Source organism: Camelina sativa, chromosome 5 (genome assembly GCF_030686135.1).
Source record: "Camelina sativa cultivar CO46 ecotype springtype chromosome 5, ASM3068613v1".
NCBI classification, from domain to species: domain Eukaryota; kingdom Viridiplantae; phylum Streptophyta; class Magnoliopsida; order Brassicales; family Brassicaceae; genus Camelina; species Camelina sativa.
In genome coordinates this window covers 10,392,159-10,413,051 of record NC_141884.1, presented here as the reverse complement: position 1 = coordinate 10,413,051, position 20,893 = coordinate 10,392,159, and the positions used below count along the sequence as shown (strand labels likewise).

At 36.1% G+C, this 20,893-nt stretch overlaps 2 protein-coding genes and 1 long non-coding RNA gene across 11 annotated transcripts; 2 read left to right on the top strand and 1 right to left on the bottom strand.

Moving 5' to 3' along the window:
- Positions 1-927: 927 nt before the first annotated feature.
- Positions 928-10,424, bottom strand: LOC104786422 (myosin-12). Of its 5 annotated transcripts, XM_087449786.1 has the most exons (41): positions 10,284-10,424; positions 10,108-10,191; positions 9,895-10,023; positions 9,671-9,814; positions 9,426-9,571; positions 9,178-9,334; positions 9,048-9,106; positions 8,782-8,941; positions 8,548-8,697; positions 8,332-8,468; positions 8,089-8,235; positions 7,774-7,875; positions 7,634-7,691; positions 7,461-7,562; positions 7,328-7,365; positions 7,096-7,222; positions 6,847-7,017; positions 6,638-6,769; positions 6,442-6,548; positions 6,287-6,347; positions 6,008-6,185; positions 5,586-5,791; positions 5,218-5,337; positions 4,993-5,091; positions 4,664-4,879; positions 4,452-4,591; positions 4,262-4,363; positions 3,991-4,099; positions 3,865-3,909; positions 3,734-3,793; positions 3,447-3,617; positions 3,198-3,356; positions 2,916-3,122; positions 2,673-2,822; positions 2,518-2,588; positions 2,336-2,435; positions 2,182-2,238; positions 2,044-2,100; positions 1,718-1,798; positions 1,486-1,568; positions 928-1,405 (listed from the first exon to the last, which is right to left on the bottom strand). In XM_087449786.1, exons 2-41 carry the CDS (start codon positions 10,108-10,110, stop codon positions 1,273-1,275), a joined length of 4,674 nt encoding a protein of 1,557 aa, XP_087305912.1. In that variant the 5' UTR covers positions 10,111-10,191; positions 10,284-10,424; the 3' UTR covers positions 928-1,272. The 5 variants fall into 5 exon arrangements, with proteins under 5 accessions (XP_087305912.1, XP_010510138.2, XP_010510140.2 ...); XM_010511836.3 differs by lacking the exon at positions 10,284-10,424 and having other exon boundaries at positions 10,108-10,248; XM_010511838.3 differs by lacking the exon at positions 10,284-10,424 and having other exon boundaries at positions 3,198-3,353; positions 10,108-10,248.
- Positions 1,376-10,803, top strand: LOC104786421 (uncharacterized). Of its 5 annotated transcripts, none has more exons than XR_015556638.1 (14): positions 1,377-1,514; positions 2,163-2,265; positions 2,390-2,480; positions 2,582-2,697; positions 4,017-4,109; positions 4,198-4,350; positions 7,768-7,949; positions 8,072-8,487; positions 8,761-9,168; positions 9,279-9,337; positions 9,448-9,565; positions 9,688-9,830; positions 9,912-10,594; positions 10,684-10,803. It is a non-coding gene; the product is annotated as an uncharacterized LOC104786421 (long non-coding RNA). The 5 variants fall into 5 exon arrangements; XR_767492.3 differs by having other exon boundaries at positions 2,163-2,270; XR_015556639.1 differs by lacking the exon at positions 2,163-2,265 and having other exon boundaries at positions 1,376-1,514.
- A 536-nt stretch (positions 10,804-11,339) lies between these two features.
- Positions 11,340-14,398, top strand: LOC104789096 (cation/H(+) antiporter 21-like). Its single transcript, XM_010514842.3, has 3 exons — positions 11,340-11,666; positions 11,870-12,326; positions 12,458-14,398. The coding sequence occupies exons 1-3, from the start codon at positions 11,406-11,408 to the stop codon at positions 14,272-14,274; spliced, it is 2,535 nt and encodes an 844-aa protein (XP_010513144.2). The 5' UTR covers positions 11,340-11,405; the 3' UTR covers positions 14,275-14,398.
- The last annotated feature ends 6,495 nt before the right edge of the window (positions 14,399-20,893 follow it).

Sequence of the window (20,893 nt, the reverse complement as noted above, 5' to 3'; positions counted from 1 at the left end):
TTAGAGACAATCATAGGCAGATCTGCAATATTCCACATGCCACGGTTCAACACCCTGTTCCTCATTCCCTCATGACGTACACGAAACTTAACCATGGAATCATTTACAGCAAACACATCGATCAATGTAGACTTATCTCCTAGTCTCCAAATCTTATTCACTATCATGTGGATCTTACCAATATGAGGAGCCTTCGAGTTGAGGAAGTTCCCAATCACAAAGTCATCCCATAAGGGTTTCGCATCCACAAATACCTCCCGCAGCACAACAACCCTCTCCTTTCCATCAACCTTAGAAACTTCAAACTTTTGCTGAGTAAACTTACGTTTTTGAGCAGCTTGCAGGAAGGAGTGATTCCCACTCTGAACCCCCGCTTCTCACTGAAGGGATGACGAAACTGTCGTTGAAACCTCTTTAACCTGATTATCACCCGATGAAACCTCAATAGGATCCACCAAACCTTCCCCACTGACTCGCTTATCCAGTTCTACCCTCTCCCGACCCTCTCCCTGCACCAGATCAACCGGAGGTTGGCTAGATGGAGCCACCGGCGGCACCATACTTGAGGAAAACGCAAGAAACCCTAATCGCTTTTTTTCACCCTTGCCACGTCAGCTCAAAAACGATCACGTCAGCTCAATTTCAGTGATAAAACTGTCTTTAGTGTGTTCTATTATAAAATGCATAAGCCTATTTTTCACATTATAACTTTAAGTTCCAACAAATATATATATATATATATATATATATATATTTGTTTTCAACAACATGCATTATGTGAATTTAGAAGTTGATAGTAACACAATGAATCAACAATAATACTAATACAAACTATTATATACTGTTAGGATATGGGTCATCATCAATATATAAAGACCAAATATAGCATTGATTTGTTTGATATTTCTTTTCTATCAAATCCAGAACTATACAAATCCAATCTCATTAACATTGATAATATTTCATTACATCATCATCATTTGACAAAACAAAAAAAAAGAGTACACCATGTACCATATGAATCTCACCTCTGTCTATACACAACTGTATATTGTAAGGGATAAATCAAAGAAAATCCCAAACCAAACCAAAAAATCAAATAAAGGAATCATAAAAGAAGAGAAGCTTTTTACTTCATTGCTTCATGTAAGAAAAAATAAAATATGAAAAGCTTCCATTTTTGTAATATATGCAAAATTCAGGGCTTAATAAATAATTTAACAAAAGATTCGCGTCCGTTGGAACCTTCTAACGGAGAGCAGGTTCTCTTCCTTACTCCGGCAATGTCTGGAACAAGAAGTGAAAATCAGACCGCTGGCGGAGAAGCGGCGGTGGATCGACGTCGGAGAGATTAATGTTACCACCGTGGAAGGACTGCGACACATCTTCCACAGAGAAAGGAATGCTGCAAGATCACCGTAAACAGTGAAGATTCGAGAGTAAATTAAGGAAAGAAATCGAAAAATTTTGTTTTTTTCTGCGTACCTTGAATCGACGTCGAGCAAAAATGAAGGGTAAGTCATATTAACTGAATCTTCCGCCATTATTTTTCTCATCTGGTTGATCACCTATTTTGTTTGGCACGAATCGTTGAATCATGAGTTCAAAAGCAATATCGAGACTTGAGAGAACATAGCGTTATTGTATTTTTGTTAGGTTTGTTCTGTGAATTTACTTGAAGTAGTTTTGGAGTTGGTTTGGTTGATTCATTACTTACCTCAGGGGAGAGTCCTTGAGTTCCATATTTGTCGTCCCAAAACATAGTCCCAATTCGATATACTTGTGGAATGCTTAGTACCTGAATGACAAATTAGGAAAAAAGCTCTGTGAAAAGTTGCAATTGTTTTCCATGATCAAATATTTGTGTAGCAATCAATAACTGGGAGTGAGACTGTAGGAGGGTTTAGTGTTATGCCATCTTCTAGTTCTCTGGTTTAGTTTATCCAACTAGTTTGCTTTTACTTTCTTTCATAAGATCCCTAATGCATGCCGTAGGAAGATCTTTCTATATGTTTTGCATAAGTTTTGGTTTAAGGTCTTTACCGGGCATATCTCTTTTATGATCTCTTCCAACGATTTCTGTGTCTTTTGATGCGAGACCTGTAGAATTGTAATGTATATCAAATGCTGAAATTTCACCAGTTATGTACTTTCACCAATAGGTATGGTTTGAAGTTGTACCAGAAACTTCACTGCTTGCCTTATGTGTTGAAGTTCATCCCATGGTGATCGTGCTGCCTGTAGGAGACACAAGAGAAAAAAATAGTTATGTTAGTTAGTCTCTTTGTCTTATTTTTGATCTTTGCATAATTTGGTTATCAATGCTTTAGCCTACCTCGTCGTCTGCCTTCAGGCACCACTGTTCTAATTCATGCAAGCCCATTTTCAGATATTCTCCGTTGCTAACCGAACAACACTCTCGGCGAAGCAACAAACTGCCAGAAGATAACTTTGCAAGTCAAGCTACCTCATATCTAAGTGTAGGTACTTGTGACCTATGGAATATACTTTATGTACCTATTGAAGAGCTGCACATTGATGTACGAGAAAACCTGATGGAAGAGTTTTCTTGTGATCATAGATGGGACCTGCAGATCATTAAGACTCAGTCAAGAAACAGGAGAAGATAGATTAAGCTTGAGATGAAAATCTTCCAAAGCTCATTCGCTTACATGGTTCTCTGCCATAAAGGTTAAGGTATGTTCAAGCTTTTTGACAATGTTCTGCCACTGTACATATGATGCTTGTTGCTTGGCAACTGTGGTTAAGTGGATGCTTTTAGTCACGTCTCGCAAGGTTCTTGCTCTTGTCGGTCTTGGTGCCTGATAAATCTCACATATAACACATTATTAACATATGTGATTACCAAATCATTCAGATAAGTTCCATAGTAACTTGATGAATGATGTACTTACATGGATACAGAGATTGAGTAATGGGTTTATCTCTTTCTTTAATTTATCTCGGATCATTCCATATGTTTTCTCAACGTATGCTGCTAAGTGTTGCTTGAATAGTAAAGCCGGGTATTTAGCTTCGATCATCTGTTGGTCATTTGATATCCCAACCATCCCACTGTAGCCACTGGCTGTTTCCAATCCCACTGAAGATGATTGCATTCCCTACAATGTTTTAACAAACTATTACTAAGGCTCTTCCAAATTGATTAATCGGAGGTTCACTTTTACCAAGCTTACTTGGACCAATCTTCCAAATAGTGTAGCCTGGGGTGATCTATTTCGTCTTGAAGCCGCATTATTCGTATTGCTGAATTTGAGTGTAGATTGGAGAAGATATAAGAGGGTAGAGCTTGTTGTGAGCCAATAAGTTAGTTCCCTCGTGTCATCTTGGCTCTTCTGGACCAAAATTAGTATAACTTGAATATAGAGTTCCGGTTTCAGAGGGTTCAGATACTATTTTCATAGCCATTGTCTTTAATCTATTACCTCAATGGACGATCGGATTATATGAACAATTTTATCAAATATAATTGTTTTCTCTGCTTCAAATAATCTCCACTGAAGTAGTGTCTTGTACACTATCCAAGCTGCCACAGATTTGTCGTTATCAAACCTTCTCTCATCTGTGAGGCATTTTATCAGCACCTCATGGCTCTCCTGTCCAGTAATAGTCATTATAAATTGTTCTATAGTTGACATTGAAATATCTTTTGCTTGCTTGCGTTGGTTATCTATTTATGCCTCTTTTGTACAAACAAGTTCTCGGATGATACCTGTTGCCTATCTGTTAGAGACCCTTGTTTTGCTAACACATTAATTAGATTCCTTGGCTCCTGAAAAAAATAGCAAGGGATAAGGAACTGTAGAGCACTATTTCTTAATTGGGCCTAGCAAGATACCGTACCTTTGTTGCCTGAATCTCTTGTGTTTGATGTCCATTTTCAAGCTCCTGTAGTTATATTACATTAATGCAAATTGCTATACATATTTTTTTGACTTAGAAAATTATATGTTGACAGAAGTTTTGTACCTTTTCGGACACAAAAAATCTTTCAGGAGGCATTGTCTTTTCTACAGAAGCTGTCTGTCTTCGAAGAGATTCATTTTCTGACTCTAGAATTGCAACCTTATCCTTCAGGCTGATAAGAGGTTTTCTTTTAGATATGCAGATACAATTTCATATTTTTCAGTTTCTTTCATAATTCAGGTCGACTAAAATTTTTTTAAATCCATGCAGCTATGCCTGATAGAAGAAAGGAATGTACTAGGCTGACAAAACTGATCAGCTCACAGAACCGTACCTGTTTAACTCTCCAGACTCTTCGACCCTTGTTGAAGCGGCCAAAGCCTGCTGGCGCAAGACCTGATTTTCGGATTCAAGGTTTGACAGGTTCGTTTGTAATCTGAAAATTACCAACAATACTCATAAAACCTGACTGCAAAACAGGAAAATGATATTAAATGCCTTAAGGAACTTAATAAAATCTATACCGTTCGATGATCTCTTGGAGTTGGATGGCCTTTGATTTTGCATCTTCTGCTTCAGTTAGACTTGCTTTACTATCTCTTTCAAGTGCAGAACATTTTGCTTCAAACTCCTCAATTGTTCCTTTTAATTTTGTTACCTCAGCCTACGTTTTGAAGATATAAATAGTATCAGGGAAAGTATCTGCTAGTTAGTGGAACTCTTAGCTAAACTTTACCTCCAATTCATTGTTTTGACTGTTCAGTAATTCCAGTTGAGTGTTATCTACAACTGGAACCTCTTTGATGACTGGTGGAGCTTGTTCAATGGCTAATTTTGCTGCTTCTTTCTCTCGTATGATTGCAGCCTGGGCTTCATCTAGTTTCTCTTGCAATTCAATTAAATTATTTTGTAGTTTTGCAATTTCTTGTGCTTTGGCTTCTTCGAGATCAACCTAATGATACAATTAAACGTGGGCTTTATTTGGAACTTTCAATTCTAGCATTTCATCCACGGAAATTAGATAGCAGAGCAAAGGAATCTAGTTACTAACTTCGTTGACAATACCTTTTGATGCTTCTCTAATTCGAGACGCCAGGTTAGCTCTTCCACACGTTTCTCTAACTTGTCCTTGGCTTCCTTGAGCGCCCCAGTTTCTCTTGCAGCCTATGTTGGAAATATTTTATTGTTAGCACCTTAGACTGAAGCATTTTTCTAATTTTGATTTCTATTGCCTGCCTTGTAGACAGTAGATTGATTTTTATGAGGAATCAATCTAGTAAGGAAGCTTACCATTTTGAGCTTTTTGAGCTCTTTTCGAGCTACTTTTGCTCTCCATAGACATTGTAATGCTAATGTTGCTTTTTTGTGCTGTTTATAAGCTTCTTGAGCATGGTGTCTTCTCCATTCCCTCTGTTAGAAGATATATCAGTAAGACTTATCATCAAAGTATATCAAAATCATCTTCCCTACTGTTTTCCTCTTCCACACTATTTAACTTGTTCCCTTATGGGTGAAGTATAATCCAAATTTTATAAAAAGATTGGTTATATCTAACCTATCCTTGAGAAGAAAGTAGTCTGAGATTGTAGAAGACAAGTCCAGAAACTTTTGATATTTTATAGAGAATTAAGAAGTGTGAAGTAATCAAAATCTAGTACCTGAACTATAATTGCTGCCTTTGTTCTTCTTCTGTGTCTATGTTTGTTTCGAGCAGACATTGTCCGTAAACCAGTCTGAATAACTGATGCTGAAGCCTGTAGCATGGTGTAGCTTTTCCTTGCTCTGTGAGCACGAATGTTCTTTTGGATACAAATTGAAGCAGCTTCTCTTCGCATGTTTTGATACAACTTGCGTGCAAGTTGAGCTATATAAGAAATGCACATGACACATTGTTAATTTGACATATACTGTTACCTGGCTGAAATTTTGATCATTTTTGTGACTCTAGATTTTAGATAAGGCTGCTAATTTTCTGTCCGTCCATAGTATGGATGGCTCTATTGATAACTTAACAGTTCACTTCATAGCTTTGTGTTGGGTAGGGTGTGTTACTATTGAAACCTAGGTTGAAGAATAAAACCTCTCCAAAGTTTTTGCATATAAATTGTAGCCCTTTTCTGCCCAAGGAACTCTCTTCTTGTCAAATAAGTCCTGATCTGCCTCTGAATAAGTCTAGTGGCACCAGCCAGGACCTCAGTTCTTCTTGCATCTAGTTCAGCCATCTGTCCGGCCCTAAGAAATATCTTTGTTTTCCCTATCTGAAGATGAGTAATTGGAATGCAAGCTTAGATTACACTGTTAGCTTTGGGTTGCCTTATTTGTTCATATCTGACATACTTGTAAACTGAGCTTGATATACCTGGTAGCCTTTTAGACCCATCTTGTCACAGATCGAAGCACATGCCGACTTTTCGTCGGACCTGTCAATAGATAATGTAATATTATCAGTGTTGACTGGACCAGGTAAATGGGATATAACTGATAATCTGTCATTTTAATTGAGTATTTTTTTACCCCTCTGGAACGTCTGTTGCTAGCATCACAAAACGGTCAAGGAATTCATCGAAAGCTCGTTTTGTTGGATAACCAGCACAACTGATTCTTATAGCTTCCAGTACACCCTGTTAACATATCCAGATCTGCTATTAGCAAAAATCCGTATGGAAAACATGAACTTTTTGAAATAGGAAACCTGAGGCTCTAAGCTTACTCCGCATCTTAGTTGGTTTAGGACGTTGTCATTCTCAAAAATCCCTGGCTTTAGAACTGCATTTGGCTTCACACATCTAATATAATGGGGCTCTGTTGTGTTCAGCGTCTCCATTAGAGCTTGGAGTTGTTGCTGGGTGTAGGTAGGTTAGGTCAGGAATCAAGAACTTGAGCAATGTGAAAAATGATATATAGTTACTAACGGCTTACCTTGAAACGAGTCCCAATGGATGAAAATTTGGACTGCTTTGATGCGTCCTCTGGAAGGGGTGGAAACAAATTGGCGACAAAAGAGCACTTAGATGCATCTAACAAAGCTTGATGTTCTGCCACAACATAATCCTTGTTCTTGTCAAGAAATTGCTCTGCTGAATACGTTACCTGGATACAGAAAAGCGTGCTTAGTAACTAACTACCGGATTTACTTCAACTTAGGTTCTAAAACTGTGTTTTTCTCACATCTCCTGCATAGTGGTTGACAGTGAAGGCTGTTTGGGCAAGCTTAGGTTTGCTGAAACGCTTGTGTCCTTTATATGTTTGATACATCTTCTGTGCAAACGTCTCATGAGTCGACTTGGGAAACATGCTGCAAAGGTGAGCCTTTTGATTATGCCGAGAGGAGCCAGATTACTTCTTACTATGGATTGATATTGTGATACCTTCCTTCCCCTACGAGTAGGATTACACTTACCATGCTTCATCAAGTAGGGCAATTATGCCTCCTGGTTTCTGCAAAATTGAAGATGCCATTGTTAATTTTCTGCTTGTACATGTTGTTGAGCCAATGCCATCCAGAATTATGATGTTGGCTGCATAGTTAATACCTTCTCAATAAGATCTAAGACATCCTGGTTATCAACAAATTCAACATAACTCCAGTTTATTTCCTCCCTCGTGTATTCCTCTTGCTCCATCTTGAATACATGCTGCAGAGAAATTTTGTTCCATGTAAAAGTTGCTTGCAATGTGAACATATTACAGTGATTTTATTTCCTACCTGATTGAAATGCTGTTGTAACTTCTCATTTGTGAGATTGATGCATAGCTGCTCAAAACTTTGAAACGAATAGTGGTATATAAGATCATAAGTTCTATATGTACCCCATAATTTAGGTTTATAATTTCTGTCAGGTTTACCTGTTGATCTTGAAGCTTTCAAAACCATAAATGTCGAGAACTCCGATCAAGCTTTTAGCATTCGGGTCTTGACCTATTGAACTGTTGATCTTATCCACAATCCTGCCATTATTGAGTTGTGCACACAGGTCACGGTTGGAGATTGCTCAAACTGAGTACTGTTTATCTAGTAAAAGGTGTGTTCGGTCTCTCCTATGATGTGTATGCAGTTTCTGTCTTACCTCTCTGCCATTAAAATTCCTGTGTAGGGCAGAGTATCTTTGCCTAATGATTGTTATAATATCCATTTTTGTTTCAGGGGTTGGATTTACATACCAGTCAAACAACCTGGAGTATACTGTCTTGGCTAAAGCATCACGGTTTGAAGCTGCCGATTCGGGGTCAAGCGGCTTTGTGATGTTACCATCCGGAGTTACAATTACACGCTTGCAGAGTGAATCTTCCATCATCTTCTCATTGCACCTGCGTCAAGTGAATAATCCAAAATTTGTCAGCATTGCCATAGGAGCTGTGCAGGATTTCGAAAGTCTAGTGGTAAGGATTTCTAGTTGAAGATACATGAGTAATTCTGCTGCTGTTTGAAGATGATATCTTGATTTATCATCCCTGAGTTTTGAAGAATCCGCTTCTTCTCCTTTGATAAAATTGACATTTCCGAGGTGGAGGATTGCAGCTACCACGCGGAATATTGCATCCTAAAGTTGAATTTTTCAGGTCAGTATTTGAAGTAACTATAATCATATGTATCCTAAGAATGAGATTCAGGAGACAAACCTGTGCCTCTTGTCCGATGCCCACAATGTCCATGGCATTTCTGGTCTCCATATACTCTCTTGCATCATCTACATTTGAAACCTCGTAGCAGTTCGTCTGGTTTAGATAGTGAAACGTCCTTGGATCCCCTACCTTGAATTTCTTAGCTTCCTGAAAATCAAACATATTGTTACAATCGTTGTATCCTAATATTTCCAGCTCTATTGCTTTTAGGATTGTTTACTGAAGACTTACCTCAGGAGGTGCTGCACAGAGCATGTAGAAGCAGTGATAGTTCCTCTCTGGGTCTGAGACTTGGCAAACACGAGACCGTTCGAGAAGATAAGTACGGATTGCAGCTCCAGATATTTTCCCACGCTTGTCAAATTGGATCTCAACAAATTTTCCAAACCGACTGTTGGAGAACCAAGAGAAGAATTACAAAGAGTTCAAAACAAAAGATGCCAGCAGAAAAAGGAATAGTATGTCCAAACTCCAAAGTAACTGTTCATAGGCACCACCTTGAATTGTTGTTTTTCACTGTTTTGGCGTTCCCAAAAGCTTCTAACACTGGATTAGACTGAAAACAGAATAATTTAGAACGGTGGACGCATTTATTCGAAGCAGATAAAATCAGAGCAAGTAACTCACCTCTAAAACTTGTTGTTCAACACTTCTTCCTTCAGTATCTGATCTGCCTCCCATGAATGCTAGATATCTCATAAGCATTTTGGTTGTTTCTGTTTTTCCAGCTCCACTCTCTCCACTGACCAAAATAGACTGGCTTCTTGCCTCATTTATCATCGCCCTGGTAATATATGTTAAGCTTTTGGTGAGCTAAGTTCTTTAAAGTAGATGTCTTATAAAGTCTCTACTACTCAGAGATTAACAACTTTTACCTGTAACTGGTATCTGCAACAGCAAATAGATGCGGGCTTAGCTCTCCAAATGCAGCGCCTTTATATTGCTCCATCATATGGACACTATACAAATGCGGAAGTCTTTGGAATGGATTCACCGCGATCAAGATGTTTCCGGTGTAAGTCTGTTCTATCCAAGAGTTTGCAATTAGATAATCTCAACACTGACTTTCAAAAGTTTGAATAATGGAATGTTTTAGATATATCCGTCGTAAATTACTGACATATATCTCGTTTAAAGCAAAACGGCAATCAAGATTGTGGAGGACCCCTGGCTCATGGAGGTAAGCCAGTTTAGTCATGTCGTCAACTCCTGCAGGCGGTGCCTCTGTATCCTTTGGATATATACTAGAAATACTAGCAACAACCTGGAAAAGGTCCATGGTAAAAAGATCAAAATCTTTTCTATTTTGTGTGGTTTTATATCAAATGAAAAGTAGTTTCTCACTGTCTTCCCATTTGCAGTGACTATTTTGGCATTGGTGCCTATGATTTCAATCACTTCTCCACTAATCCATGCGAGTTCTGGATCCTCGACCCAGACATGTGACCCGAGTGTGATATTTACTGGAGTCCCCTATTTATCAAAACAAGCCTTTCAATAGTCTCATCTTAGAAAAAAAGATAGAATATGCAGCAGAAAGTTCTTGGGAAGGCTTACCATATTTCAGAGCCTGCAGCAGTTGAAGTAAAGAGAAGGTAATTTAGATAGAGAAGATTGAGCTCTTTGAGGGAGAGAGAGAGACTGAGATGAATCACAAAAAGAAATGAAAAGGCGACTCTGAATCCAAGAAAAGCCACAGGATATTCTTATCTAGAATATGACCTTTCCCTCACCTCTAATCTCCTCCAAGTCTTTTCACTGTTTTTGCAGGTTTTAGAGCTTAAGATGCAGCAATGGCGGCAAATCAACTTCTTTCAGATATTCTCTCTTGGGTCATTTGCTTTGAAAACCATGCTTGAGCTTAAGATCACTCTACATATTTTTCTCCTTTTCAAAGCTTTATGATGCTTCCTTTTGAGTATGAATGGGGTCCTCGTAGGTTAAAAAGAATGTGAAATTGCTGCTTTTAGAACTTTAAAGTTGTCTGCTTTACATTTTGATATTGCTACTGCACCAACTTTTTCACTTGATCGACCATAGCCAGGTACTGTTTAGCTGTGAAAGTGAGCGTTTTTTTCTCTTTTTCGTTAAAGACAATAATGCCCTTTTACGTTTGGTTTCCATCTCTTGCAGAGCCAAAAGGCTCAAGGGACTTGTCTTGGACGTGCTTAAACTTGAAGTCATCACCTTAAAAAAGTGTAAAACTTTTGTCAAATATGATTGAGAGTTGCAGATATATTTTAAACTTTGTGTGTGAAGGTAATGGCCGGTGGAGAATCTCCGGTGGCTGTTGAGGCCGGTGGCCATTTGGATTAACTTTTCCAGCTAGACTTGGCTTTTCATTTCTTTCTCATTTTTTTATTTATGGTCGAAAGTGTTTAGTATATAGCTGTCATATTTTTGCTATATTCCTTGATCCAACAACATCATGATTACATGTGCAACCCTGTGTTTTAGTTTATTTCTTAAATTAAATAAAAGATCTCTCCTAGTATCTTATACTACTATAACTAATAATCTATCAAAAGCACATTACATGAAAAAAAAAACAAGGGAAAACAAAATGTAACTTTAAGACCAACCCAAACAAGAAAGACTAACAAAATTTGACTAATTTCATCCTCAAAGGAGAATACAAAAAATAACAGCTACAATGGCAGTACCCTCCTCTCTGACATCAAACCGTAAAAATCTATAATTAGCATTGACAGAAAAAGAAAGAAAAGAAAAAACAGGTACTAGCTCTCTCACCTATTAATGCAATAAATGAAAGACATGATTGAACACAAAAACATTTTTGTTACAAGGAAAGGCCAAAAACCTTGAGGGATTTTAGAGTATCCCGTTTGAAATCGATGGCCAATTCCTCAGTTAATCCTGAACCTCCTCAAGTAGAATTTTATGATGTCAGTACCTCTCGGTATGGGAATATCATGTGTTATAACCAAACGTTAATGGACCTTGTCGGAGATCATAACGGAGAGGAGAGCGGAAGCTCTCTTACAGCCGCTCTTCCTTTCTTTGTGACGCAACTCTGTGTTGCTAATGTCAGCTACCGCCTTCTCTACTATTTTACTCGGCCTCTGCGTCTTCCTCCTTTCGTCGCTCAAATCCTTGTGAGTCATCTAATCAACTTCATTAATGTTCTAGCGAAAACAAATATCAGTTTCCTATGATTTCTATTTTGAGTTTTAACGTAAACCAAAATGAAAAAAAAAAAATTATAGAATTTGTTCACGTACAAATATATATCTCGTACGTATTTTTACAACATGATAATTGTAATGATTATTTTGCTTCTTCTCTAAATAATTTGCAGTGCGGATTACTGTTCAGCCCGTCCGTGCTCGGCAAAAAAAAATGGGTCCTGGAAAATTTATTCCCTTATAGATTTACAATGGTTCTCGAGACATTTGCGAACTTAGCTCTCGTTTACAACGTTTTCCTCCTCGGTCTCGGCATGGACTTGAGGATGATAAAGATCAAAGATACCAAACCAGTGATCATAGCCATCGTTGGCCTCGTTGCGGCTTTACTTGCCGGTACTGGCTTTTACTACCTTCCCAGTAACGGAGACCCCGACAAGATCCTAGCAGGTGGTATTTACTGGTCGATTGCATTTGGCTGTACAAATTTCCCTGATCTTGCTAGGATTCTTGCGGATCTCAAGCTCTTGCGTTCGGATATGGGACGTACCGCGATGAGTGCAGCCATTGTTACTGATGTGAGCACTTGGATTCTCTTCGTTATTGGAATGGCGAGTTTTAGCAAAGCAGGTAACTAAAATTAATATGAATTAATGTTTCCTTGTGATTTTTTTTCCCCCTTTAGAACTCACAAACGCACAAGGTGATGGTTCACATTAGTACCTCGTACGTACTAACGAAAACATTATTGAATTTTTAAGGTGCACGGAATGAAATGATGCCATACTCATTAATATCAATCACAGCTTTTGTCCTTTTCTGCTACTTCCTGATCCGTCCTGCAGTAGCTTGGACCTTCAACAACACCGTCAAAGGAGGCCACGTCGATGAAACTCATGTTTGGTTCATTCTAGCCGGTGTTATTCTCTGCAGCTTAATGACCGAACTATGTGGTGTCCAGTCAATTACCGGAGCTTTCTTGTTCGGTCTCTCGATCCCTCACGACCACATTATTCGAAACATGATCGAACAGAAGCTCCACGATTACATCTCCGGAATACTTATGCCTCTTTTCTACATCATTTGCGGTCTAAGAGCCGATCTTGGTTACATGTCCGAGTACGTGAGCGTCAGAACGATGGCTTTGGTGATTTCTGCCTCGTTTTTGGTGAAGATTTTGTCTACGGTTGTTTGCTCCATCTTCTTGCGTATACCTTTCCGTGATGGTTTTGCCATTGGTTCGCTTATGAATACCAAAGGAACCATGGCATTAGTCATTCTAAATGCAGGACGAGACACCAAGGCATTGGACGTAATTATGTACACTCATATGACGTTGGCGTTCCTAGTGATGTCAATGGTGGTGCAGCCACTACTAACCATTTTTTACAGACCAAAGAAGAAAATTGTTTTCTACAAAAATCGAACCATTCAAAAACACAGAGGAGAGTCAGAGCTTTCAGTATTAACCTGCGTCCACATGCTCCCTAACGTCTCTGGCATAACCAATCTATTACTACTCTCTAACCCCACCAAGAGGTCTCCTCTTAACGTTGTTGCCATCCACCTAGTCGAGCTAACGGGTCGCACCACGGCTTCGTTGCTCATAATGAACGATGAAGCCAAACCTAAAGCTAACTTTTCGGACAGAGTCAGAGCGGAATCAGATCAGATCGCTGAGACGTTCGCAGCTTTGGAAGTGGACAACGACGGGATTCTGGTTCAGACCATCACCGCGGTCTCACCTTACGCGACGATGCACGAAGATATTAGTTTGTTGGCTGAGGATAAACAAGTCAGCTTCATTTTAATGCCTTACCATAAGAATATGATGTCAGACGGTCGGTTAACTGAAGGAAACGATGTCCACGCCGAAATCAACAAAAACGTTTTGCGCCATGCGCCTTGTTCGGTTGGGGTTTTGGTTGACCGTGGCATGATGATTTTCCGGTCTGAATCTTTCCGAGGCGAAACCACAAAGAAAGAAGTAGCGATGATATTCGCTGGAGGTCGGGACGACCGAGAGGCTCTGGCTTTCGCTTGGAGAATTGTGGGACAAGAAATGGCTAAACTCACGGTTGTGAGATTCCTCCCAAACCAAGAAGCTTTAGTCTCGGCCGGGACAGCCGGGGTTGAGTACGGCAAAGAGAAACACATTGACGAAGAGTGCCTTTACGAGTTTAACTTCAAGACAAAGAATGATCCGTTAGTGACTTATATAGAGAAAGTGGTTAAGGATGGCCACGATACGATCGCAACGATTATGGAAATGGAAGAGAACAATTCTTACGATCTTTACATTGTGGGAAGAGGGTATAAAGTAGAAACACCTGTGACCGCGGGATTAATGGATTGGAGTAGTTTTCCTGATTTAGGGGTTATAGGCGATACGTTAGCTTCATCAAACTTCACAATGCAAGCTTCGGTTCTTGTGGTTCAACAATACTCATCAGCCAATAAACAAACCGCAGGTAACAACAATCAAGAACCTGTTCAAGGTGCTCCTGAAGCTACACCTTTCATGGAAGACGAGGATGATGAAGAGGGAGATCGATATCATATCGGAATGCGCAAATGATTAAGTTTTTTTTTTCTCATTCAATATTTAGAAACTTGTAAGTTTTTTTTGTTCATATAATCAATCCAAAGAGTCATTGGTTTACTGAATTACGATTATGTTACCGAGTTTCCCCGATGGCAAATTCAATATGCTCAAGTAGAAACCGTTGCAGCTTCTTTCTTAAATCTTCGACTTTCTCGTTGGTTTCAGTTCTGTTTAAGATCAGATCATCGAGCCAATGGTTTACTGCTTTTAGGTGGACGAGAAGAGAGTCTTTTCCATTTGTTTCTTCCTTCTTCACCAAGAAAGTCCCTTTGTTCAGTGAGTTCTCCAAGTATTTCAAGAACCATTGGCTCGAAACTCTGACTAGCTCGTCCGCTAGACTTGCTGACTCCTTCAACCTGCTTTTACCATCTAAGCTACTTCGGTCAGAAACAGAACAATGTTTCATTGCAGGAGGAGGTTTCACGCCCTTGTAAGCTGGGTTTCTTGGACTTAACTTCTCCTTGGGATTCAGTTTTTCAGATGAGTTTTGTATAACAATGTAATGATGATGATCAGCAGCATCCTCTTGCTTTCCAGACTCTTTACATAAGTTGAACTGAGATAAACCGGTCACTACCGCAGCTTGAAAAGAGAATAGGAGTTTTAGGTATAAGTTTATATGGTTCGAACGAACCAACATTAAATTTAGAACTTTTAGCTAATCAATCCTATCCTGTTACACTCGAAATACTATTTTATATTGGATTTCTTATTGCTTTTGCCGTCAAATCACCGATTATCCCTTTACATACTTGGTTACCTGACACCCACGGCGAGGCACATTACAGTACCTGTATGCTTCTCGCTGGAATCTTATTAAAAATGGGAGCATATGGGTTGGTTCGAATCAATATGGAATTATTACCCCATGCTCATTCTATGTTTTCTCCTTGGTTGATGGTAGTCGGTACAATCCAAATAATTTATGCAGCTTCAACATCTCTTGGTCAACGTAATTTAAAAAAGAGAATAGCCTATTCTTCTGTATCTCATATGGGTTTTATAATTATAGGTATTAGTTCTATCACGGATCCTGGACTTAATGGAGCTATTTTACAAATAATTTCTCATGGGTTTATTGGCGCTGCACTTTTTTTCTTGGCAGGAACGAGTTATGATAGAATTAGGCTTGTTTATCTTGATCAAATGGGTGGAATGGCTATCTCCATTCCAAAAATATTTACAATGTTCACTATCTTATCGATGGCTTCCCTTGCATTGCCGGGCATGAGTGGTTTTATTGCAGAATTAATTGTTTTTTTTGGAATAATTACCAGCCAAAAATATTTCTTAATTTCCAAAATTTTAATTATTTTTGTAATGGCAATCGGGATGATATTAACTCCTATATATTTATTATCTATGTCACGCCAAATGTTCTATGGATACAAGTTAATTAATGTCAAAAACTTTTCTTTTTTTGATTCTGGACCCCGAGAGTTATTTCTTTCAATCTCTATTCTTCTGCCCATAATTGGTATTGGGATTTATCCTGATTTTGTGCTCTCATTAGCAAGTGACAAGGTCGAATCCATTTTATCTAATTATTTTTATGGATAGTTTTCAGGAAATTAAAAAAAGCATTAAAGTGAATTGTAATCAGAAGTCTTTGGTCTTTGTATTGTGAGAACCTTTTGAATCATTGTACTACTTGATTCAAAAGGTTCTTGATAATTTACTACTAAAACTAAATTAGATTTCTTAATTTATACGAAGTTAGAGTTAGATATAAATGCTATTTTTTTATTTAGCTTTGGATTCCTTTTTGTTTGGTACTTTAATTCGATGTAAAGGAACCATAACTATGTAAACCTATTCCTAAAAGATTGACGCCAAAATAGCATATCCAAATTAAAAGAAAACCTATCGAAGCCACAAGAGCAGAATTTATACCCCTACCATTCCTATTCGTTTTAATATGTAAATAAATTGCGAATACCGTCCAAGTAATAAATGCCCAAGTTTCTTTTGGGTCCCAGCTCCAATATGAACCCCATGTCTCATTAGCCCAGTACATCAAAAGAAAAAAATTCATTTAATAAATTTTTTTTTTTTTATTCTTTTTCCAAAAAGAAAAAGTAGGTCCGACTTTGCGAAATGTAATCACTAGAAGAGCTATTGATAATAATGATCCGCATAACAGAGCGCCATAGCCTAATATCATCATACTTACGTGCATCATTAACCACTGGGACTGGAGAGCTGGTACTAATATTGCAGACTGAGGCATTTTGTTTAAAAGACCTGAAGTAGCAAAACCCTGAATAAAAAAAGCACTTGGCGTAGTTATTGCGTTTAAGTGATTTTGTTGTTTTTTATTAAAATAGGAAACCATATGAATAAGTGAAAAAGCCCACGCAAGAAAAATTAATGATTCATATAAATTACTTAATGGAAAATGTCCTGAATAAATCCAACGAGTGAATAATAATCCTGTTATACCAAAAAACGTAATTATGATTCCTTTATCTGATGAATCAAAAAATCCTATGATTTCATCTAAATTAACTAAAAAAGTTAAAAAATAAATTGTCAGTACAATTGAAACGACCGAAAAAGATATATGAGTTAATATATGCTCTAAAATTGAAAAAATCATAAAAAATTTGTTAAAAATTAATAAATTAATACTAGGTTTTACCCGATTTTATAAAAAAAGTCGGGTATTATTTTGATTATAAAACTTATAATATCTCTTTTAGAAGATCTTATGCCGCTACTCGGACTCGAACCGAGATGCTCTAGCACTGCTTCCTAAGAGCAGCGTGTCTACCAATTTCACCATAGCGGCAACTTGTTCAAAACAATATTAACAAGTTTTGATTCAATCGTCGAGATTCAAATTTAAATAAAGAAGCCAATTGATTCAAATTTCCAATTGATTTAATCAATTAAAACTTTTTGAAAAAGGTATTCGGGTTTTAATTCAATTAAGATCTTTTTTTTTATCTGAGTTATTTAAAATTATTTAAATTCAACTTTTGTCCTTTATATTTTTTCTAGAATACAATGAAAAATATAACTAAATTCAACTTTAACCCAAAGACAAAATTCGAAATGCTCTTTATCATTTTTTTTTTCATTTATATGATAACAAAATGCTTTTTCGAAAAATAAAAATTTCTTCAAAACCTTTAGACATTTTAAATAAAATTAGATTTTCCTAATTGCTCGAGAGAAATCAAAAAATTCTCAAAATATTTTTTATGTATCTTTTTATATTGTACAAACATAAGATTTTTTGATCACTTAAAGTAATTAATTTAAAGATCTTTTATTTCCTCATTAAGAGGAAATAAAAGATCTTTTTTTTTATTGTATCAAGATTGTGGTGGGGAAAATACGAATCCCCCTTCTAAAAAAAACGTGAACCTTTTTTTTTTCTTTTGGTTCCTATTTTTTTTATATGTATTTTCAAAAATTGGGTTTTTTTTAGTTAGGCTAATTCTAATTATTATAGTTTATTTATTTATTTTGCTGTACAAAAAAACTTTTTGAATTACCTGTAGAAAGTGATTTCCCTAACGAAAAAGCTTTCAACGCTGTCCAATATCCCTTCCTTTTCCAAATTTTTTTACGAATACGCTTTTTCGAGATAGAAGTACGTTTTTTTGGAACTGCCATTCAAAAATGAAAAAAAAATTTTCAGTGGTATAATTGGATGTCAAAGACATTTATTATTCTATTCTTTCGTACTCCATATCGAGTTATTTTTTTTATTATATATTATTTTCAAAACAAAAAAGACATTCAAAAGTTTCAAATCCAACTGTTTTTTTTTTTACTTTTTTTTAACGTTTGAAATCCGTACGAGAAAACTCATTTAAGTAATCTATACTGATATATTATATTATCAAAAAAATTATAAGATTTCTTCACATCATATGTAAAAAAAAAAAGCTCGCTTAGTGTACTGGAAGACAATCACTAAATTCCATGATGCAAATCCATTCCTTAACAATCCTAAAAAACCAAACTCAAATAACTTTGTTTTAGGTAAAGTTTTTTTTATATAATTAATATTAAGTATTTTTTATCGTGTAAATCTTTGTTCTATTCTTAATATATGTATATAAATTATTGTAATACGGAATTAGAATTCACTTTTTCTGTATCTGCATAAAATAACAATGAAATTTTATTTATTTATATTTATTTAGTAGTAATAAAAAAAAAGACAAATAATTTTTTTTACAGTAACATAGTAATATTTTTAATCACTTCTAATTTTTTTTATTTGAATATATATTTCTTTTCAAAGATTTATGAAGGATTATTGGAAAACATTTCTATTTAGGTTTAAAATTGCGTACTTTTTTTTATTGTCCCCTTTGAAAAAAAATATATATATACAAACCAGTGAATAAGAAATAATAAATTTAATAATAAAATAAAAAGGGTTTTTTATTTTATGGAACATACATATCAATATTCATGGATCATCCCTTTCATTCCACTTCCAGTACCTATTTTACTAGGAGTTGGACTTCTACTTTTTCCGACAGCAACAAAAAACCTTCGCCGCATCTGGACTTTCTTAGTATTTTTTTGTTAAGTATAGTTATGATCTTTTCATTCTATCTATCTATTCAACAAATTTTTCTAAGTTGCATTCATCAAAATGTATGGTCTTGGACCATAAATAATGAATTTTCTTTTGAGTTCGGTTACTTTATCGATCCACTTACTTCTATTATGTCAATATTAATTACAACTGTTGGGATTTTGGTTCTGATTTATAGTGACAATTATATGTCGCATGATCAAGGATATCTGAGATTTTTTGCTTATATGGGTTTTTTTAATACTTCAATGTTAGGATTAGTTACTAGTTCTAATTTGATCCAAATTTATTTTTTTTGGGAATTAGTTGGAATGTGTTCGTATTTATTAATAGGTTTTTGGTTCACACGACCTATTGCAGCGAATGCTTGTCAAAAAGCTTTTGTAACTAATCGTGTAGGAGACTTTGGTTTATTATTAGGAATTTTAGGTCTTTATTGGATAACTGGCAGTTTTGAATTTCAGGATTTGTTCGAAATATTCAATAATTTAATTTTAAATAATAGAGTAAATCTCTTATTCCTTACTTTGTGTGCATTTCTATTATTTGTAGGTCCTATTGCTAAATCCGCACAATTTCCTCTTCATGTATGGTTACCTGATGCCATGGAGGGCCCTACTCCCATTTCCGCTCTTATACATGCTGCTACTATGGTAGCGGCGGGGATTTTTCTTGTAGCTCGGCTTCTTCCTCTTTTTATAGTTATCCCTTCTATAATGTATATAATATCTTTGATAGGTATAATAACAGTACTCTTAGGGGCCACGTTAGCTCTTGCTCAAAAAGACATTAAGCGAGGTTTAGCCTATTCTACAATGTCTCAACTGGGTTATATGATGTTAGCTCTAGGTATGGGGTCTTATCGATCTGCTTTATTTCATTTGATTACTCATGCTTATTCGAAAGCTTTGTTGTTTTTAGGATCTGGATCCATTATTCATTCAATGGAAGCTATAGTTGGATATTCTCCCGATAAAAGTCAGAATATGACTCTTATGGGTGGTTTGACAAAACATGTCCCGATTACAAAAACGGCCTTTTTAATAGGAACACTCTCTCTTTGTGGTATTCCCCCCCTTGCTTGTTTTTGGTCGAAAGATGAAATTCTTACTGACAGTTTGTTGTTTTCGCCAATTTTTGCAATAATAGCTTGTTCAACAGCGGGATTAACCGCATTTTATATGTTTCGGATTTATTTACTTACTTTCGAAGGACATTTAAACACTTATTTTCTAAATTACAGTGGAAAAAAAGTAGCTCCTTCTATTCACTCTCTTTATGGGGTAAAGACGAAGAAAAAAAACTTAATAAAAATTTTGGGTTAGTACCATTATTAACAATGAATAATACAAAAAGAGCTTCTTTTTTTTTGCAATAAAACATATAAAATTAGTAATAATGTAAGAAATCAAATTTTTATTACTGTTGAAAATTTTGGACTTAATAAAAGAACTTTCTATTATCCCCAGGAATCAGACAATACTATTCTATTTCCTATGCTTATATTGCTTTTATTTACTTTGTTTATTGGAGCCATAGGAATTCCTTTCAATCAAGAAGGAATAGACTTTGATATATTATCAAAATTATTCACGCCATCAATAAACCTTTTGCATAAAAATTCACAAAATTTTGTAGATTGGTATGAATTTTTGAGAAATGCAACTTTTTCAGTCAGTATAGTTTTTTTTGGAATATTTATAGCATACTGTTTATATAAGCCTTTTTATTCATCTTTATTAAATTTAACCTTACTTAATTCATTTCAAAAATGGAATTCTAAACGAATTCGTTGGGAAAAACTAATAAATTTTGTATATAATTGGTCATATAATCGTGGTTACATAGATGCTTTTTTTAAAACATCTTTCATTGAAAGTATAAGAAGATTAGCAAAACAAACGAATTTTTTTGATAAACGAATCATTGATGGAATTACAAACGGAGTAGGTATTACAAGTTTCTTTGTAGGAGAAGTAACAAAATATATAGGTGGAAGTCGGATCTCTTCTTATCTGTTCTTATATT